Here is an 18,153-nt window from a genome sequence, read left to right on the forward strand (position 1 = left end):
TGGAATCGCTCTAGCTGCAACCTTTCAAAGTAAAATGTTCTTAAACCGGTGTAGAAATTAGATTCCAACCAGGATACAAAACTTTTTGATGCACTTGGATAAAGAGATACGTGGCTTGCCTCTAGCTGGTCAGAACTTAACAAACAATTTTAGTTACCCGGTAGTACCGAAACTGTACTATTCAATCAAGAATAATGAGATCACGACTTTTTTTTCAATTTATTTTATTTATTTTTGCAATACTAAAGAGCTACTTACAATGCAATACAATACTTGCACTACTGACAATACTTACTACGCGTGCAATACCAGCAATGCCCACAATACTGGTAATATTCCCGATACTTTTTAAACTAAGATCACGACTTGGAATTTAAGATCCTTATTACGCTGGATTTATCTGCGGCGTTTGAAAGAGTACAGACGTTTTGTTGTCGAAATGATTTGCGTGCTTTGTTATTTGTGGTACGGCTTGGCAGTAGTTTAATTCTTTTCTACTGACCGCGCTCCATTTGTCAAGTTAATGGATGTTCATTGTCTCAAGTGATCCTTTTGTCATGAATTGTCGTCCCTATATTGGTGACGATTGGCTTTAAATTCGCTGATAAAATCAAAATTAGTCAAAACTAGAAGCGAGTGTCCGCGATGACAATTTATCGATGTAATTTGCTAAATTTTAAATGGATGGCAAAACAAATTTTATGCTTCCTCGTTTTAAATTTGGAATAGTTTTCGCAACAGTAACGATGCCCTTCGGCCAACTGTTCATGTGTAGCGAAAATGCTTTCCTTAGTCTCTTTTCCATATTCAAGCGAACATTGATAAGGGTGTGAGAGTTGGCCCTCTATAGTTTCAAAGATGATGTTCAAACTTCATTGGTCTACAACAATAAAGTAATCAAACCTCCTCCACCTCTTTCTTTCATTGTCATTAATTAGCACAAATATGGTGTTTTAAAATATAATTGGCAGTGAAAATGTGATATTTTTATTCCATAATGAACTTGTGGTCAGTTTTTTGGGCCCCATGAGGTTCATCGTTGTCATCAAGTCGATGCAGATCTAGAGTTGTTCAGATCCCAAGATGAAAACTGCGACGCTGTACGTGCACATTTTTATCAACACAACATATTTTCTTACTTCTGGCACTACGAAAACCTACCCACGAGCTTTCATGCATTGTTAACTTCACAGGTAAACTAGTGTAACTTTTTAACAATCAAACAGCATTGATCACAGCAAATCATTCCTGCAGGAGCATTACCCGGTCCGGTTACCAGCGTATTATCTTTATGATTACCTAACTATTTCTCTGCACAAAAGCTTATTCGAGGTTAAGGTTCGAAATTTTTATCCAATTAACACTCATGAAATTAGCCAGTTAGCGCTTTCCAAAATGAAGCACTCGCCCTTGTTGTCACTCAAATAATAGTTAAAAGAGCACTTTCTTTTTTACTGAATAATTTATAAATAATTTCTTTCAGTTACTGCTGGCAATGTCTTCATTTTAATGGTAGGCATTAATTAATTTTTAAACCCAGATTTCATACAGTATGGTAGACTGTTCACAGTCCCCCTATTTTTCCGTGGGATTCTCGAGACTGGTAGGCTTCGATGGAGCTGCCGCTATCTTTCGCGAGTGCGATCTGGAGAGAGTGTCTAAACTATCGAGGGGGCGGGAGTGGGGAGGCGCTCCCCCTACCCCACTCAACTAACCCCCACTCAGGCTCCCCTCGGTAGGTTAGACACTCTCCCCAGATCGCGCTCACTTTTACAAATCAAGATGACGGCAACTCCATCGAAGCGTACCAGTCTCGAGAATCCCACGGAAAAATAGGGGGACTGTGAACAGTCTAACGCTGTGGCAACACAACAATTCTATAGCCACACTAAGAAGTTCGCAAATAAGGCCAAAATACACCAAATGAATCCTTTGCACAAGGACAATCGATCCATTTTAATAAGGTTTTGAGCTCAAAACGAGAGACAAGAAAGAATAAAGAGATCAGCTAAAAACCTGATCAAAAGTTATTCTGTACATATTACAAAATAACCTGCCGCAGTTAATTCAACTTCTTTCATAGGCGAATTGATTATAGACCACAAGAGTGCCTACCAAAATTTCTTGGGTTTGGTTCCCCTTACGACTGCTTGAGGACCTCGTCTTGCATAGCAGGAATGAGACCTTTACGGAAAGCAATGGACATCAGCTCTTCAGCAGTCTCGGTTTCAGGGTACTGGCGAATGGCCCATTTTAGGTACAAGGCAAACTCTTCCCAATCCACCGTTCCATCTTCATCCATGTCAATGGCTTTCAAGGCGAGCTTTGTCTCGTCGCATCTGTAGCAGCCAAAGTAGGGACCCATGAAGCCATTGTAGAAAGCATCAAATTCAAGCTTGTCATCCCTTTTGCCATCTCTCAGATCCCACTCATCCCACATTGTACGAATCTCAGCAATCAGCTCTTGGGCGTGGACCTTCTTTGGCTCTTCTTGGGCGATGACGTCGCTCATTTTCTTAGTGAGCTTCCCACCAGACCGATCAAATAGCATTGCAAGACCAACTGTGCTCATGTACTCCTCTTTTCTGTTCTTGCGCAGGTCTTCCAACATCACTTCCAACATTCTTTGGCCTATTTCTTCTGTAAACTGAGGATCTTCGCCAAATAGGTTCTTCAGCCTGGTTGCTACCATGTGAGGGGATGCCAGGGTTGTCATTCTCATGATAGGCTTTTCACCAAAGAACTTGGCAATGTCAAACTCCTCCTTCCCTGGTGGAAAGTTTGGCATTCCGAAGACCATGTCCAGAGCTCGTTCGCCGTAAACAACTTGCCTGTCATAGGCCTCGGTACCAGTGGTAATCCTGGTTATCTCTTGTGAAACTTCCCGTAGAGTTGTACAGTTGTACTGATCAAGGACCTTCCTGTTTCCAATGCGGACCAGGTTCATCAACGTGACGCTGGAACACGAGTGACCCATGGATGCTCCTTCTATAATAAGACTCGCCCAGATACCGTTTGCACCGTTTGCAAGGCATTCTAACTGGGTACTGTCTGCCAATCCCCACTGTTCGTGTATGTGAACAAGCAAATGGCCATCATTAAATCCACAGGTATCCATCTGTCTGCGAACGGCTTTAGTCCATACACCGACCTCCTCAGGTAGATACTTGCCAGATTCTTCGAACAGCAGGCCAAAAGGACGCTCATCTGGTGGCAGAGAGGAAAGGTATCTTATCACTTTGAAGATGCGCTTAGGCTTCTTTATCATGCCATCTGGAAGGTCGCGTAAATTGATAAATATCTTGGAATCTTCGGAGAGATTTTCACGGCACCACTCCATCCTTTCAGAGAGGAGTTTATTGATTGCCCCGACTTTGACCTTTGAGTAATCTATTCCCGACCAAACCAAGTCCAATTCGATGATGACGTTTTTGATGCCGAGATCTTTCATTTTCCGCAAGCCAACTGGAATAGTCTTCGTGTCTGGTACTTTATCTCTGTCGACAGATTCAAGGAACTCGGTGAAGGCATAAAGGTTGGTAAAGTCTTCACCTTTCTGATGCAGTTGCTGAATGAAGGTGTCGCCCAGACGAGTCATGTGAGAGAATGAGGCAACGATGATGTTCTTGAAGCCAGCCTTTTTAATCTAGATGAAAACAAATAGCAAGGAGAACCAAATATTGAAGATCAAAAATAGCCATCTTTACCGTTCTTACTTGAAATATTATTGTCATTGTTACCAGGTACGTATCAGTTAATTAATATCATTACTAATGCCAATGAGGTGAACAGACTGGTAATTTAATCTGCGTTCTCTTTAACCCCCTTTCATTCCTTACACTTTTTTTATTAGGACGTCTAAATTTGGGCTGAGGCCTAACGTCCTTATTTCTTTTGCATTTTGAGTCTAAGAAAGTTCTTAAGTTGTTTTAAGGTTAGTACTGAATGAAAAAAAAACAATACAGCCTAATTCCGACACAAAATGAGATGTTTAATTATGTGCAAGGCAAGGCATCCAATAAGAAATATGCCACTTTATCATTTGGGTTAATTGGACTGTACAGACTGAAGTTTTACATGCATTATTTCCTCCGTATTTATACTGTTCATTTTAAAAACATTTAATCAAAATATAAGTGTTCTTAACTGTCTCTCAGCCTGAGTAATGTTTTTAGTATGTTCTAAAATCTTGGTTAATCTCAGCCTCAACGCTCTTACAAAAAAGGTTCTTGAAAAAGTAGCAAATCATGGATTATCATTTTAGTCGAAACATTGTACGCTTTTCAGCTACAATGTTTGTCTTTTAAGTAATATTTTGAACTTTCCGGTAAAAGTACGCAAACCTCTGAATGAAAAAAAAATGTTGGCTTGGAGTGGCCAAAAGAGGGGGTCCCATGGCGACCCCATCGACTTACAATTAAATAATCGGTTTCATGAACAGTCCGACGTGTTCGCCATGGGATCAGTGAACAAAAATCTGATATCGTCAATCAACAATTCGTTGTGTGCCGTTTCACTTCTAAAAGCGCATTCAGTTGCAGCACACGCAACCGCACAATGATTAATTTCCAAGCATGCGTACATGTTTAATCAGCATGTACTGAATAAAACCTGACTGTCAAAAAAACTTGGGTCTAATCCGCAAGTGTAGAAACAAATATGACTGCTTAATTTACAAATATCTTTTATTCAGCGACTTGCCCCATTAGTCATTGTACAATGACAGTGACAATTAGTCAATGTACAATGACTTATTTATACATGCGAAATTATTCTCGTGACTGACGCCAAGTAAGATTTTATTTAACTCAGCTGCCAATGTTAATCACCTTTAGTCTTCATAACGATGCTACGGCGGAAAAACATCGAGACTTCGCGTTATGCTTATTTTGATATTTCTCAGTTTGAAATTCTTAAACCAGCAACTTCTGAATAGTCCTGATCGATTGTTTGAACTCGGGGATCTTCAAAATATTGCAAGTCTAAAAAGCTCACCTGTTCATAGATTTTCCACTTGTTCTCGATGGTGTGACCTCTTAGCTGACCCACAGTGCTCTCACGAAGGGAATTGTCCAAAACGAATAGCTCCATTTCTTTAAGGACCTTTCGTTTCTCCTTCTCCTCTCGTACCTCACGCTTCATGCGTTCGATATCCAGATGCATTTCTACTTTACCCTGCGTGTCACTGTTCATGTTTCTAAAGCAAAATATCAATAAAAAAGCTCAGTAAGTATCTCGTGTAGTATTTTGATACGGTGTTACGTTTATTTACGTGCATTAACCACGGCCCGGTGGGGAAGGGGGGGGGGAGTACTCTTCGCCAAACCCTAACCCTATTTCAGACCAAAAAGGCTGAAAAACCATATTCCCTTTGTCGTGGGAGTACCCCTTCCCGGGACCTCGACGTACACACTCAAACCTGAGGCATGTGATGTTATCAGCTGATGAAATTCTTCTATGTAACTTTGCATGTGTAGATGAAATCCTATTGATGAAGTGGTCCTTGAAATGAATGTTTTCACGCATTGTTAATTCAATTCAAGCAAAGACTTACACGCAACCACCGTTTTTTTGTTTGTTTGTTTGTTTTTTTTTTTCAGGATATTTTGCCAAATGAATCATTGGATTTTATTGTTTTCCTTTTTTATGTGGGCCCTCTATAGCTTTTCTTGTTTCTCGGGCGGGACTTTAAATATCGGTTCTGGAATAGTCTACAATCACCAATGTCTTGAAACGGATATGCAAGGTGGGCGTTTTTAGTAATGAATGCAACTTTGTTTGCTCCATAAATTGAAAGAACAATGGAGTTAAAATTTAAATTCCTCGTATATTTGGGCTGATATATGAACTACTGAAGTGTGTCACAATCTAACCCAAGCAAACGAAAATATAAAAAAAGTGAGGCTATATTTCGTTTCTCACCAGCACAGTAGTTTACTAAATGTTGTGTGCTGCACCAGAACCGATAGCTCGACACCCGCGAGGTCCCGTAGTTCTCACGTAAATAAAAAATGAGCAACAAGATTGTCGGAGGGAATTGTAAAGAGTACATACAAGCAAAAACCTGTTGTTGAAATTGAATGCACAACAAGAGCCGTCACTCTTGACTTTTAGGAAACAGAACGGAAGAACGCGGCAAAGTGATAGTTGGCTGAAGTTACGATACGATCGACTCCCGTGCAAGTATTACGGACCACTGAGTCCCCCGAGAGTGAAAATCTTGACTTTTTAGCCAAGAGTTAGAGAACTCTACCCAACCATAAAACGCTCACCTTGTTTAAGTTTACACTTGCAAAAGATCGACCAATCTTACTTTCGAAACAATACCACTCAATACTATCCACAAAGTCAAATTCAGCGAACAGTTGTAACTAAAATTAACGATATTATTAGAAACGTTGTTGTATCTCAAGTTTTTTTTTTCAATAATACCTTAAATTACATACAAAACTGTGTTACCTGCAAATTGCGCTGTCTACAATTTTTAGATCACCTTTCCGCCGCGACACTAAAACGCGAGGCACATCTACCGCTGAAGAGCTCAGCTGAACTGAAGCAGTTATTTAATCGTAATATTTGCAAGTAATAATTATTCTGTTGTGATATTAAGGCTGCTACTCAAAACAAAAGTGCGTTCCACACATTGTTGATACGCAATCGGCCAAATAATGTTTTTTTTTTCAAAGCCGAACAATGATATTGGTGTAAACAAGCATAGCCCTTTGCTATTCTTGGGGAGGAGGATATGAAGGGGGATATGAACATCCACAGTAAAAAATCTAATGTGCTCTGCTTTTGGTCGAGCAAAACCATTTTTCGTGAAAGAGATCCTTTAAACCGTTGTACTGAATATGAGAAACAAAAATAATTATTTGTGTAGTGCGTAATGTATGCGTAGTCATTGAAGTTCAACCGTATGATTGTGGCGTTTCGGCTGCGTTCGCCACGTCGATTTTTATCAACGCTGTGCAAGCTAAACGAAGTTACTTATTTTGAACTTATTTACAATAAATATTCATGTAAGGTTCCTTGTATGTGGAATTTTTTCGCAACAGTCACGCTCTACAACGGTGAAGCAAGCAAACCGCCTCCATTACATCCTTGTTAATCATTGATTAACACAAGTTTTCCATTTTAAAATAAAATTGGTCACGAAAAATGGCCAAATTTTTGTAACCTATAAAGAATTTGTATTCACTTTTGTAAGATAACTGAGGTTGACTGTTATCATCAAGTTCCTGTAGGTCTAGAGTTGCTCAGAAACAACTGACAACGGTTAACTGGCAATGCTGTAATGCTTTTTTCATGAACGCCATATATTTTATTACATCCTGGTACCACGCATGACTATAGTTCATGGATCTATAACTTCAAAGGTTGACTACTGTACCTCTTTACTTAAAAACGGACCACTAATTAAAGTCATCCACGGTACCGAAGAAGATGGCGACTGGTACATTTACTAGTTTTAGCGTACGAAAATCCTAAAAGTAATGGGAGGTTTGCTAAACAATATGGTTTGCTATGTACCTATAGACTGTGTTAGGTTCGCAAGGTATGGTGGTAAAATGTACAGCCGCCATATTTTTCCGTACAGTGGATGGTGACTTCATCAAGAGCAGATCCAGAAGAGGCTCAAGAGGAGCTGTAGCAATCCCACCACAGGGAGCTATTTGGTTTGTTTTCAATCCTGCCTTCCCAAACCTTTCTCGTGTAGCAATAGACCATATTCGCCCGTCATTGAACTGGATCGTGTGCAAGCTAGTTCCAGTTCGGTAGGCCACTTCCGAGTTGCTGTGAACCTCGTTATGATATGAAAGCGAGGCTAAGTGCAAAGCTTTTCATATGAAAATTATTTTTGTTCGCATAAGAAATAAAACTTATTTTCATAATAAAAATTTGCACTTAGCCTCGCTTTCATATTGAGGTTCAAAGCAACTCAGAAATGGCCTATTAATACCGCTAATACGAAAACGTTATTGCCTCTTGAGCTCACACAGACTCTGATAACATCCTCTTTGAGAATACCCTGGATTCACCTCTGTGTAAAAGACATTATCAGTAAAACAGCTCTGACCATAGCATACCTTTCAAGTGGAGAAAAACAGGCTACAAGTGGGTTATTCTTTGAACAATACTGAAGGCTCTCAATTATATTTTTGTCCTTCTTCTTTGACAATTTTCACTTGTTCTTGTTTGACGGGTGGGCAAGTTTTCCGCTATGGGTTTACACAGCTTGAAAAATTATGTACGCTTGAATTGTGCAAACGACTGACTGGTAAACTTCCACACTGGCAGATACGCCATTTTGACCTTTTTTTTTTTTTTTGCTTGACACCAGTTTTATAGCGAATATTTTGTTTCTCTTTGCGTGTGTAAAGTGTCAGCAACTTTCACATTATAATTATCTTTGACAAGTTCTATTTGACATTGTTGTTACAGAGGTCGGACGGAAAATGTATGAAAAAAGGCAATGTTTTGTGCCATTCTCGTTGCCGCAAGTGCCTACCTTTGTTACCGCCCATACCTTCTGCGCATCTCGAGACACTCGGGTTTCTTATGGGTGGTGCTTACTGTAATACAGGGTTATTTTTGCGCGGTTTAAAACTATACGGAGAATGCAGAACTCAGCGATTGCCCTTGGTATCCAAAATGAAAATTGGTGGTAACCATTAATTTTTCAGAGATAATAAAGCTTCTGTCAGTTTGGAAAAAACGCCATACATTGCTTTGTATTTTACTATTTTTTAGAATAATTGTGGCTTAATTATCTCTAAAAAATGCGGGTTAATCCCTAATTTTCTTTTTGGATTGCAATAACCCTTGCAAAGATCTGCTTTTCCCACAAAGTCATAAGCCGCGCAAAAATACTTCAGTATTAGTAGGCACCGCCCTTAAGGTTCCTATAGTTCACAGCAAGACAAAGCTCTGGCCCTGAGAACGCGACAGTCGCGTACCAAGGATTCTCAGACTGTTAAACCAGTGGTTGTTTGCCTAGAAAGACTCTAAAGTAGTGGCATTTTTTCACTGTGGAAATCCTAAGGTAAAAAGGCAAAGCCGTTAACAGGGTAGCAATCAAAAACAAATTTTTTCGATGTTCCCAGAGTCTTTCCAGGCGACCAATCGCGCTTCCCAAAGAGCCTGAGGACTCTGGGTACGCGAGTAAGAAAGCTAAAGTAGCCTCTTTACCATTTCCCTGGCGAATGTCATCTACCGATCGACCACGAATCTTTCAGGCCTCAAACTAACGATTTCGGAAGGTAACTATAACGACTTTGCACATCTTTTCCAAGACACTCACTTTTGTCCATTGTAAACAAAGAGAACAGTATAAAGCTAATTCCAAAGGAATTTTTAGGTGTTTAAGTTGCTTTTTAAAAAGTTTAACCTGAATCCTTTTATCCCTGAATATATGACGTAAGGCTTCAAATATTTTCACCGAGTGGCTAAGTTTAAAATCCACATCACTTTGTCACATCGATTTCAGCGCATGCCTTCGTCCGATTGGCTGTAGTTTCGGTTAAGTACATTTGAACCGCTATATATTAGGCAGCCATCTCAGGCGGCCACCCTCTATTTAGCGGCCAGTTGCCAGAGTCCCAGAAATATAAATAGTGTTTAGTTTGGTACTGTAAGCACAAACGTCTTTAAACGGCCACGTCTGTTAAGCTGCCGCGGACATCTAAGTGGCGTCTCGACTAGTGATTCTTATTGTGTTATACCAAGAATTTACCTTGGCTTCATTGGGGGAGAAAAGTCGCAAGGTTTTACGGATCGATATCAGGAGCAGATAATTTAAGAACGGTGCCTCCATTGGCTACTGTGCATGCGTTCTAAGCAACAAGGGATAGAGGGTATGAGTATTTTTGCGCAATGTATGACAACGCAAGAAAGCAACGGCGAAAGTCTGTTCACCGGAGTATCTCATATCCCTCTCTTGGTTTTCGATTTTTTTCTAGCCTTGGCATCCCTGTTTAACCGATTTACACTTTTTGCCGGCGCACCCGCAAGAGATCGCTATCTTGCTTTTAGTCTGGTGAGCCGCGTCCATCTATAAACTGGCCGCACCATGCAGAAAAAAAATGTCGTACCCAACCTGAAGACAGACAGGTGTGTGCCTTGTCATTGAAGGCGGCTGCGGAGTAGATAAGTCCCACAAAGATAAAACCACTGTGGATTTCTACTCTGTAGTCGATCGGACTCTCCTAGGAGTTGGTCTTCTGGTGTTCACACGATGAGCCGTAAAGAAAGGATAATCGTAAGAAACGGGAACATGCCGGCTTTTATTTATTTATTTATTTATTTATTTATTTATTTATTTATAAACGGAAAATCATCAGTAACAAGAATGCTACAAACTATTATAAAAAATTTCTAATATCAGCTATAAAAAGTCAACTGGTTTAAATGATTGCCATGTAGGAGTCCAAAGAGGAAAAGTGGGCTTTGATTTTTTTTCTTTTTTTTTTTTGGAAAACCCCTAGAGAGTCGCATTGCCTGAGATCCTGAGGCAAAGAATTCCATAAAGCGGCACCACTATAAGAGAACCTGCGTTTCAGGTACTCTGCTCGAGGCCTAGGCAATATAAGTTTGTTAACTGAGTTTTTTAGACCTTCTTCTCCTTACAGATCCTGCAGGGCTGATAGTTGCATAATCCGGTCAAGACACATTTCGCCCAATTATATTGTGCATACCGCGTTTTATAATTCAGGGTGGTGTGAATCATACACTGATTATGGATCAGTGTGTGTTGCATTGATTCCTTGTAGGCACTAGTGATGGGGCAGCCGTCTGGTTCAACTGGGTATCTGATTTGGGCTCTTTTAAACAGGTTCCTCGAACTTCGCGGTAACCACTGACTCAGTTAATTTTGCACCCATACACGATCCCGAACAAAGCGATCATATTGTCTCAACTTTGAGCCGCTGTTAACGAACGTTTCCATAGAGTGCCATACAGGCTGATCTAAAGAAGCTGAACCAAAATGGGGCAAAAATAAAGGTGTCAACAATGGCACTTCAAGTTCTAATTCCCCACCCTACCCGGGTAAAATTCAATTCCTGCACCCTCTGGAAGGCTGATTCAAAGCCCTTCTCCCCTGACAGGGAAGATGGTCAAATACCCGGGGTATGCCGGGGAGGAGGGGGTGGGTTGAATGCTCGAATTGATCAGCGGACCGGTTAAAACCTTTCCGCGTGGACCAATGCTACCATCAGTCATCTGTAAGGAGAAGAATCATTTGTCATCTTTTGTCGTTTCCAATGGTTATCCTTTCCCTTTTCCACAGAAGCTCACCAAGACCCGAATATCAACTCCCTGCGAGAGAGACCTCCACAGAGTTTCTGTTTGACTGTCGTTTGCTAATGACTGCTGCAGCTTTTTTGTCACGAATACATCATGGGTCGTTTAAGAGTTGTTACAAGCTATCTTAAACATTGGAATGTTGCTGTCATAAAGTTGTCCACTAGTCCTGCGGTTCAAAGGCCAGCTACAGTAGACTAACAGTTGCATTTCAGACAGATCGCCAACAACAGCTCTTCGACATTCAAATCCTAGCAGTATGCGGGATGTTTGTCGCAAGAACCTAGTTTAATGGCCTTAACTTCCACGAGTCTCCTGTAGCTCAAGGTCTTAGGTTCGATTCCTGATAAGAGCTCTCGGATTTCCTTTTTCCGAGTATGCCTTTGTCAATTTCTAGAATAATACATCATTCTCAACAGCTCCCAGGTCCGAAGAAAATTAAATTTCCAGCGGAAGAATCCGAACAGATCAAATTCAGTGTGTTATTGTTCCTTATAGCTATGTGGTTCGTTTACAACTGTTTGTCACAGTCTTACATTCAGGTGGTGCCGATATTCTAGCAATATTGTAGTCTTAATTTTTGTCTATTACTAATACCCGCCATGCAAGATTAGCTAATGCTATACGCGGGTTGTATAAATTGAATTGAATTGAATTGTGTTAACTTACACAAATTTGACTTCGAAAAGGTGATATTTAAAATGGTCTGGGGGAACAGAAAACAAACTTTTGAGCATTTTGCTTTGTTCTCGTTGGGTGTCCGTGGCTATTCACGGTCTGTCAGCAAACTCAATGCAGATTTTTCATTTGAGCTGCTGAATGGGTTCACTGGCCAATAGACCCTTCTCCAAAATGGCGACCGAAAATTCAAATAAGTTAAAATAAAAAACGCATACCAGCACTAGAAAGAGCACTTTTACTTTAGAAACCCTGCAAAGTTTCAGCATATCAGGTGTAATATCAGCTGAGAAAATGTAAGTTGAAAAATTGAAAATTTACAGACGTTTTTATGACTCGGGGTATGACGTATACCCCCAGTCATATAAACGTCTGTAAATTTGTCAAATTGCATCTTACATTTCCTAGGCTGATATGACACCTAATATGCTGAAACTTTGCAAGATTGCTAAAGTAAAGGTGCTCTTTCCAGTGCTGGTAACAATTTTTCATTCAGTTCAATTTTAACTCATTCAAATCAGTTGCCGCCATTTTGGAGAAGGGTCTATTGTTTGCAATTAAATGCCGTGTCAGTCTTTCGAAGCGGGCTGTAGAAATAAAGAGAGGAGGAAGAAAACAGTTCTCGGCCGGAATATGTGGATTCTGCCTAACAGATTGGTGTGCCTGTGCACGTCAAACCTTCACTAGGAAGACCTAAGGGACTCGTATGCTGATCTATTTCTTTTGGTCATGGCTGACGTATTTGTTGCTCTTCAGACAACCTCCACGGAGAGCTATATTTTGCGGCTTAAAACACGTTATAACCAAAACGAGTGGTACAATTGAAGGTTCCATCACTCCCGGAACTAAAGGAACTACCGGAGGAATCAATGCAAACGAATATACTCGAAAACTTCATTATGATATGTTTGATGTTTGCAAACAGAGTCAATTATTTATCTGGCAGATTTTACAGCTGCATTCAAAACTTTTGTTTTTGCTTCATCATGCAAAACAAATCATAATTCCTTGCCGTCTTAGAGTTTTCAGTTTTTCTCAAATTAGTCAAATATCGATTACGAATTTTAATCGTAGCAAAGTAAAACGCTGGGATAATTTTTTTTTATCGATGTATCTAAGTGTTTTATTTTTTCAAATATTTACTTTTTCCGTGGTTGAATATAACAATAAAAGTTGTCATTTCTCTTTGTAGTAATCAATAAGAAGCCCATGAAAGGGATTTGAAAGTAATCGATTCCATTAGCAGGAGAGCCAATCAAACGCGGGTAACAAGAGCCTCTTTCACGGTGTTGAATACACGTCACCTTGGCGACAAGTTTCGGAAAAGGGCTCCGAAACTTCTGCAATTTACGTGAAATTTAGCTCGTACAAATCCCGAGAAAGTGCCCTCGTTAAAGAGTCGTCTCTTCTTTGTGTTGATGGAATTTGGACGAGTTTAATAGCTGCGCTGGTTCGAGTTTTAAAGAATAACAATGTCCGAAGCTGCGCAAGAGGAAACGGCAAGATCGCGGGCAGCTACTCCACCGAGCAGCGAAGTTGCGCCTCCGCTGGTGTCAAACGCTAAAGGTAGTCGTATGTTATTCTACATATTAGCTTTTAGTTTGCTTTAAAATCTTTAGTTTGGATGCAGCTTTGCGTATTTAGTTGCATGTGGTTGTTCACGTCGTGAGCGCGCGCGCTCCCTCCTTCAGCATTAATTTTACATCGGCTGTGTTTTTGGTTACAGCTTCGCGTGAACGCTGTTCTGTTCCATGTTTTTCCTGGGGTTCATGAAAGTTAGTTTTTTTTGTAGATGAAGAAGCCAAGAAAGGGCCAAAGAGACGCGGTGCTCCTAGATCAGCGGGAAGAACGGCTGCAAACGTTGGTCCGGTATGTGAAACGTTTTCTTAATTGACAGTTTCATCGGCGATTGTTTTGATTCTAAAGCTTAATTATTTTGCGTGTGGAAGACGTCGACATCCCGTAAACTAATAATGTCGGGACTGTTTCAGGAGGTTCAAGTGAGATACAGAGCGCCCTTTGATGCATGTAAAACATCTAACAATCCATTTGATCAAAGTTCAATGCAACGCTTAACTGGTAATTTATTATAATCGAGTTGCAGACTCAAATCGCATGTTGATTCAGTCTAAAATCATATTTAATAATTTATGATGCCTAATTTTACCCAAGCACTTAAATACGTGGTCCAAACGATTCGTATTTAAACATGCAAACGCAAGGTTATATCATTCCATTGTTTGTAACTGGATTGCTTTAATAAAATATATTTCGGCAAACTGTCAGACAGTAATTAAACAGTATGCATTATCGACCACAAATTCTGTTAATCACCACAGGTGAAAGATAATTTTGTCTCTTTTAATAACAGAAGAAGACGGTTACCCTTGTAACTGGCTCTGAAGCAATGAAAGAAAGGCAGAAGCAAGCGAAAGCACTCAAAGAGGGCAGGAAAATGACTGTAAGGCTGTCAATTTTTCTAATTTTTTATTATTGGGTTATTCCAGAAAAAATCCACACCCCCCCGACGGATGGGGTCGTTTTTTAACCCCCCCTCTCACCTGGATTTCCTGAAGCACAAGACCCCCTCCTCCTGTCTGGATTTCCAAAACAAAAGACCCCCCCTCCCGCCTGGATTTCCGGAAAAAAAATATTAGGCTTAAATTTAATTTATTTTTAATATAAAATACGCACAATCACGTCTAGAAGATGTTCTTTTTTAATTTCTAAAGCATCTGCTAATATTAAAAACTCTATCGCGTGGAACTAAAAAAAGAAAGGAGCAACAATGCGAAAAAGCGAACGAGTTCATCCTTTGTGCCCAATGGACAACACCCATGGAATCTTAAAACGGCACGCAGAAAATGCACTGGCTGCTTGTTCAACTGTGCTACGGACGATGGGACTTCAGAGAGGTTAACACTGTATGTGTTGCAGGAACCCGTAAAAGAACTTTCTCCTTCTGTTGCTTTCGCAATAACTTACGTTTCCAAATGTTTTTTCGAGTTACAGATGGCTACAAGTTCCTTTCGAGTATTTTCGACGAAGAGGGAATGTTTGGACCAAAATTCTTTGGAATTATCTTCTTCAGCTAATAGCTCTGCATCCTTGCTTGCACAAGTAAAAAATTCTTCCGCCTGACGCAGTGGAATCCTCGCTAAGAATGCAATGGCGGACGTGAAATTACACAACGGTGGCGCGCTGGGTCTGGTACGAGTAGAAATGTGTCAGGCCTTTCAAACTCTTCGTTGCAACAATGTTGCGACGACTCGTTCTTTAGTATCTTGTTGTTCGCGTTTTCTGCTATAAAAGGACCTGCGAAGGAACTTAGATTATCATTTATTTTAGGTGAGAAATATGTGAACAAAATGACTCCTGCAGAAGACTTTCTTAAGGTCAACCCCCCCTCCCGCCTGGATTTCCAGAGTCTTTGACCCCCCCTCCGGTGAGAATTTCCAGAATCCCATCCGTTGGGGAGGTGTGGATTTTTTCTGGAATAACCCATTATAATTATTATGTCCTGTAAACAAATTGTTTGCTTTGTCTATTTGAAGCCGAGAATAATATTATTGAAATCTTATACCAGCCCCATAAAATTGTCTAGGGTAGAATGGTCATCCGCCTACTGCTTCTCCTAGGCGGGCCAACTTTGGAAAGATTTCCGCACAGCCCTATTATTAACTATGCATGCACCACTGCCCTACTAGTGATTAAGAGGGAATGTCTACTAACACCGAGCGAGGGGTGGCACATGATAAAAAGTGAAAGTCCTTCACAAATTGACTAAGGATACCCTATGGTAGTTCTAGTAATGTGGTGGTTTTGATTTCTCGGAATTCTTTTTTTAACCCAGAAAAATTGAATAAAATCTGTTCGGGCCCAAGTGTCTATAAAAGCACCCAAAGTAGACGTGTCCCATACCTTCTCCCAACTTCGCTCTGTTTAATTCGCATTGATAAAAAAAACTCATTTTAAGCTTGGAAATGTGCAGTTGAAGTGTTTACAAATCGTTTAAGGCCAATAATAGATCTCTGCTTTAGTTTTGAAGGTCATGGGGAAGGTATCGAAAGTTACTAAAATTGGCTTAGTCGAAATTCTCAATTTGGCGCACTTTTTCAGGAGAGAGTTTCCCTACCCGGTAAAACACCGAATCACTTGAAATTTAGAATTCTTGATTGACGAAATGCCGTTCTAAAACCAGGTTTAAAAATCAGTTTCGGGCTTTCTATCAGCGCTGAGAACTAACGCTCTCAAAATCCCGATAATTGCAACATTATCTGACAAGAACTGTAAGCGATACACATGCTGTTTCTGTCAAAATCAACTAAGACTTTATTTTTTTTCTTGTTTCCCTCAATATTACGATGGACCAAACAACAGAAAGCTCATATTTGGCTCACCTTGAATAAGATGTCATCTAAGTATCAGTTTCTTGGCTTAATGTACCACACAAAGCCATCATAGCTCGAAGGGTTGATAATTGATCTCCTTCAGTGACTAATGACTTCTGCTATCGCATTCACGTCACTTGGCAAATGCCAATTGAAGGGGCAAAAATCCTTTGACGGTAACAAAACCCTGTCGGCTCATAGAAAATATTAACAGCAATATCTAATTTTAAAGTTCTCCACAGTCATTTCAGAAACCGCCGGACTTTATAACCTTCCGTCTTCGACTGTTTTTGACTGTACTTGTTTCGGTCACGCAACGGCTTGATTGGTTTTTCTTACACATGGCCAAAATCGAAAAAAAAAAAAAAAAATTCCAAACATCAGGGCGCCTGAAACTAGTTCCTTTAAAGTTATTTGAACATGCAAACGTGACTGTTCACGCATTAACGCGGCTTTTGAATTTCTCCGTGAACACTGAGTGATCGATTCATGTTGTTTATTTCATGACGGTCATGGCGTGGGCGTGAATGGTTTATTCAGCAAAGATAATTACTTGAATGATGTTTTAACGAGAGGAAATTGAACAGATACCGGTAGAAGGTGATATAAGAAAATTTTGAATTAACGAGAACTTTTTCAGTTTCTCAACCAGAATGACGTTCGTTCTTTTCGCATGTGTCGGTTTGCCAACATAAATAACAGCTATAAACAAGATAAAAGATCTACAGACAGATAAAGAGTTCCGTGATCACTGATGATAACAGTACCTGAAAAAGGGTTGGGTGCATCAATTCTTCGTTAATAAGATCTTTAAAAAAGTTCAGTTTTCTGTTTAATCGTTAATTTTCTCTGATCTGTAGCACTTTTTTTTTAAATGTGTTTATTTTAGTTACAATGATCTGTTGTGTTCTTATAAACACTGCCGTTGTTCTGATTGAAACAATTACCAAATATACAAAATTTCTATATTATAAAACACTTGTAGTTTTTTTGTATTTACGCCGCGTTTAAAGAATTTTCTGATGATTGCAATCATTCTAACGGCCATTTCGGTCGTGACTGGGTGAAATCAGCTTGTGAGATTTGCGGATGCCAGTTCAATTATCTGACAAGGTGGTCAAGCAGAAAAAAAGTGTTTTAGTAAACCGTTCAAATCTTGCGTTGGCGCAACTCTAGTGCAAAACCGTTAAGACAACAATAACCTTAAAGGACCCTAGTCAGCCTCCGCTATTTTCACGGGGGGTGACAACTCTAACAAACGCTGTTTCGGGAGCAAGCCAAAATTGTTCCGGGAATCTGGAGATTTTCCATCAAAATTATTGATATTGCATGTGAAGCAAAATCTTATTGCTTTGTGTTCCTGAAAGTATGTGTCATTATCTTTAGTAGTTTCACAGTGATTTCGTTCATTTTGACATGCTCGGAATAAAATATACGCATATAAACATATATAGGCGTGGCTGGCTAGGGCCCTTTAATGCATACCTCATGAAATTTCTCAGGACAAACACGTTTCGGGACAACACTAGCAGTGTTCGAATAAGTGATGTTTACTCCGAAGTTGAGCTTATCTTAGCGCGCGCGTGATTCTCTCTTCGGCTACATTTCTGTGTAGACCTTTATAGACTTGCCACAAGTCGTCTTCTTATGCACCGAAAGAGTGACCAACAAGGCGACGGAGTCGTGAGCCGAGCACCTGACTGGACTCCCACGAAAACGGACTTTGAGAAAGTCTAACCTATCCCATCTCAGTGGGAAATTGGCCGGTGCAGAGCCAGTGCTA

General features: G+C 40.1%; 2 protein-coding genes and 1 long non-coding RNA gene across 3 annotated transcripts in view; 1 reads left to right on the forward strand and 2 right to left on the reverse strand.

Annotated features, from left to right (window-relative positions):
- LOC146455564 (uncharacterized) overlaps nt 1–18,153 on the reverse strand; it is a 186,923-nt gene that overhangs the window by 84,415 nt on the left and 84,355 nt on the right. The window lies entirely within an intron of this gene.
- On the reverse strand, nt 228–6,573 carry LOC146455570 (uncharacterized). The gene is made up of 3 exons (XM_085093985.1): nt 6,460–6,573; nt 4,996–5,197; nt 228–3,646 (listed from the first exon to the last, which is right to left on the reverse strand). Exons 2-3 carry the CDS (start codon nt 5,191–5,193, stop codon nt 2,141–2,143), a joined length of 1,704 nt encoding a protein of 567 aa, XP_084950111.1. The 5' UTR covers nt 5,194–5,197; nt 6,460–6,573; the 3' UTR covers nt 228–2,140.
- The window catches only part of LOC146455571 (dynein axonemal heavy chain 5-like), a 95,467-nt gene continuing 90,597 nt past the window's right edge, over nt 13,284–18,153 (forward strand). Inside the window, exons 1-3 of the mRNA XM_085094093.1 lie at nt 13,284–13,545; nt 13,772–13,848; nt 14,351–14,440. Of these exons, the coding sequence (XP_084950219.1) occupies nt 13,452–13,545; nt 13,772–13,848; nt 14,351–14,440 (261 nt within the window). The 5' untranslated portion in view covers nt 13,284–13,451. The remainder of the gene's footprint in view (nt 13,546–13,771; nt 13,849–14,350; nt 14,441–18,153) is intronic.

This window comes from Pavona decussata, unplaced genomic scaffold (assembly GCF_977016875.1).
Source record: "Pavona decussata unplaced genomic scaffold, jaPavDecu1.1 SCAFFOLD_272, whole genome shotgun sequence".
Taxonomy (NCBI): domain Eukaryota; kingdom Metazoa; phylum Cnidaria; class Anthozoa; order Scleractinia; family Agariciidae; genus Pavona; species Pavona decussata.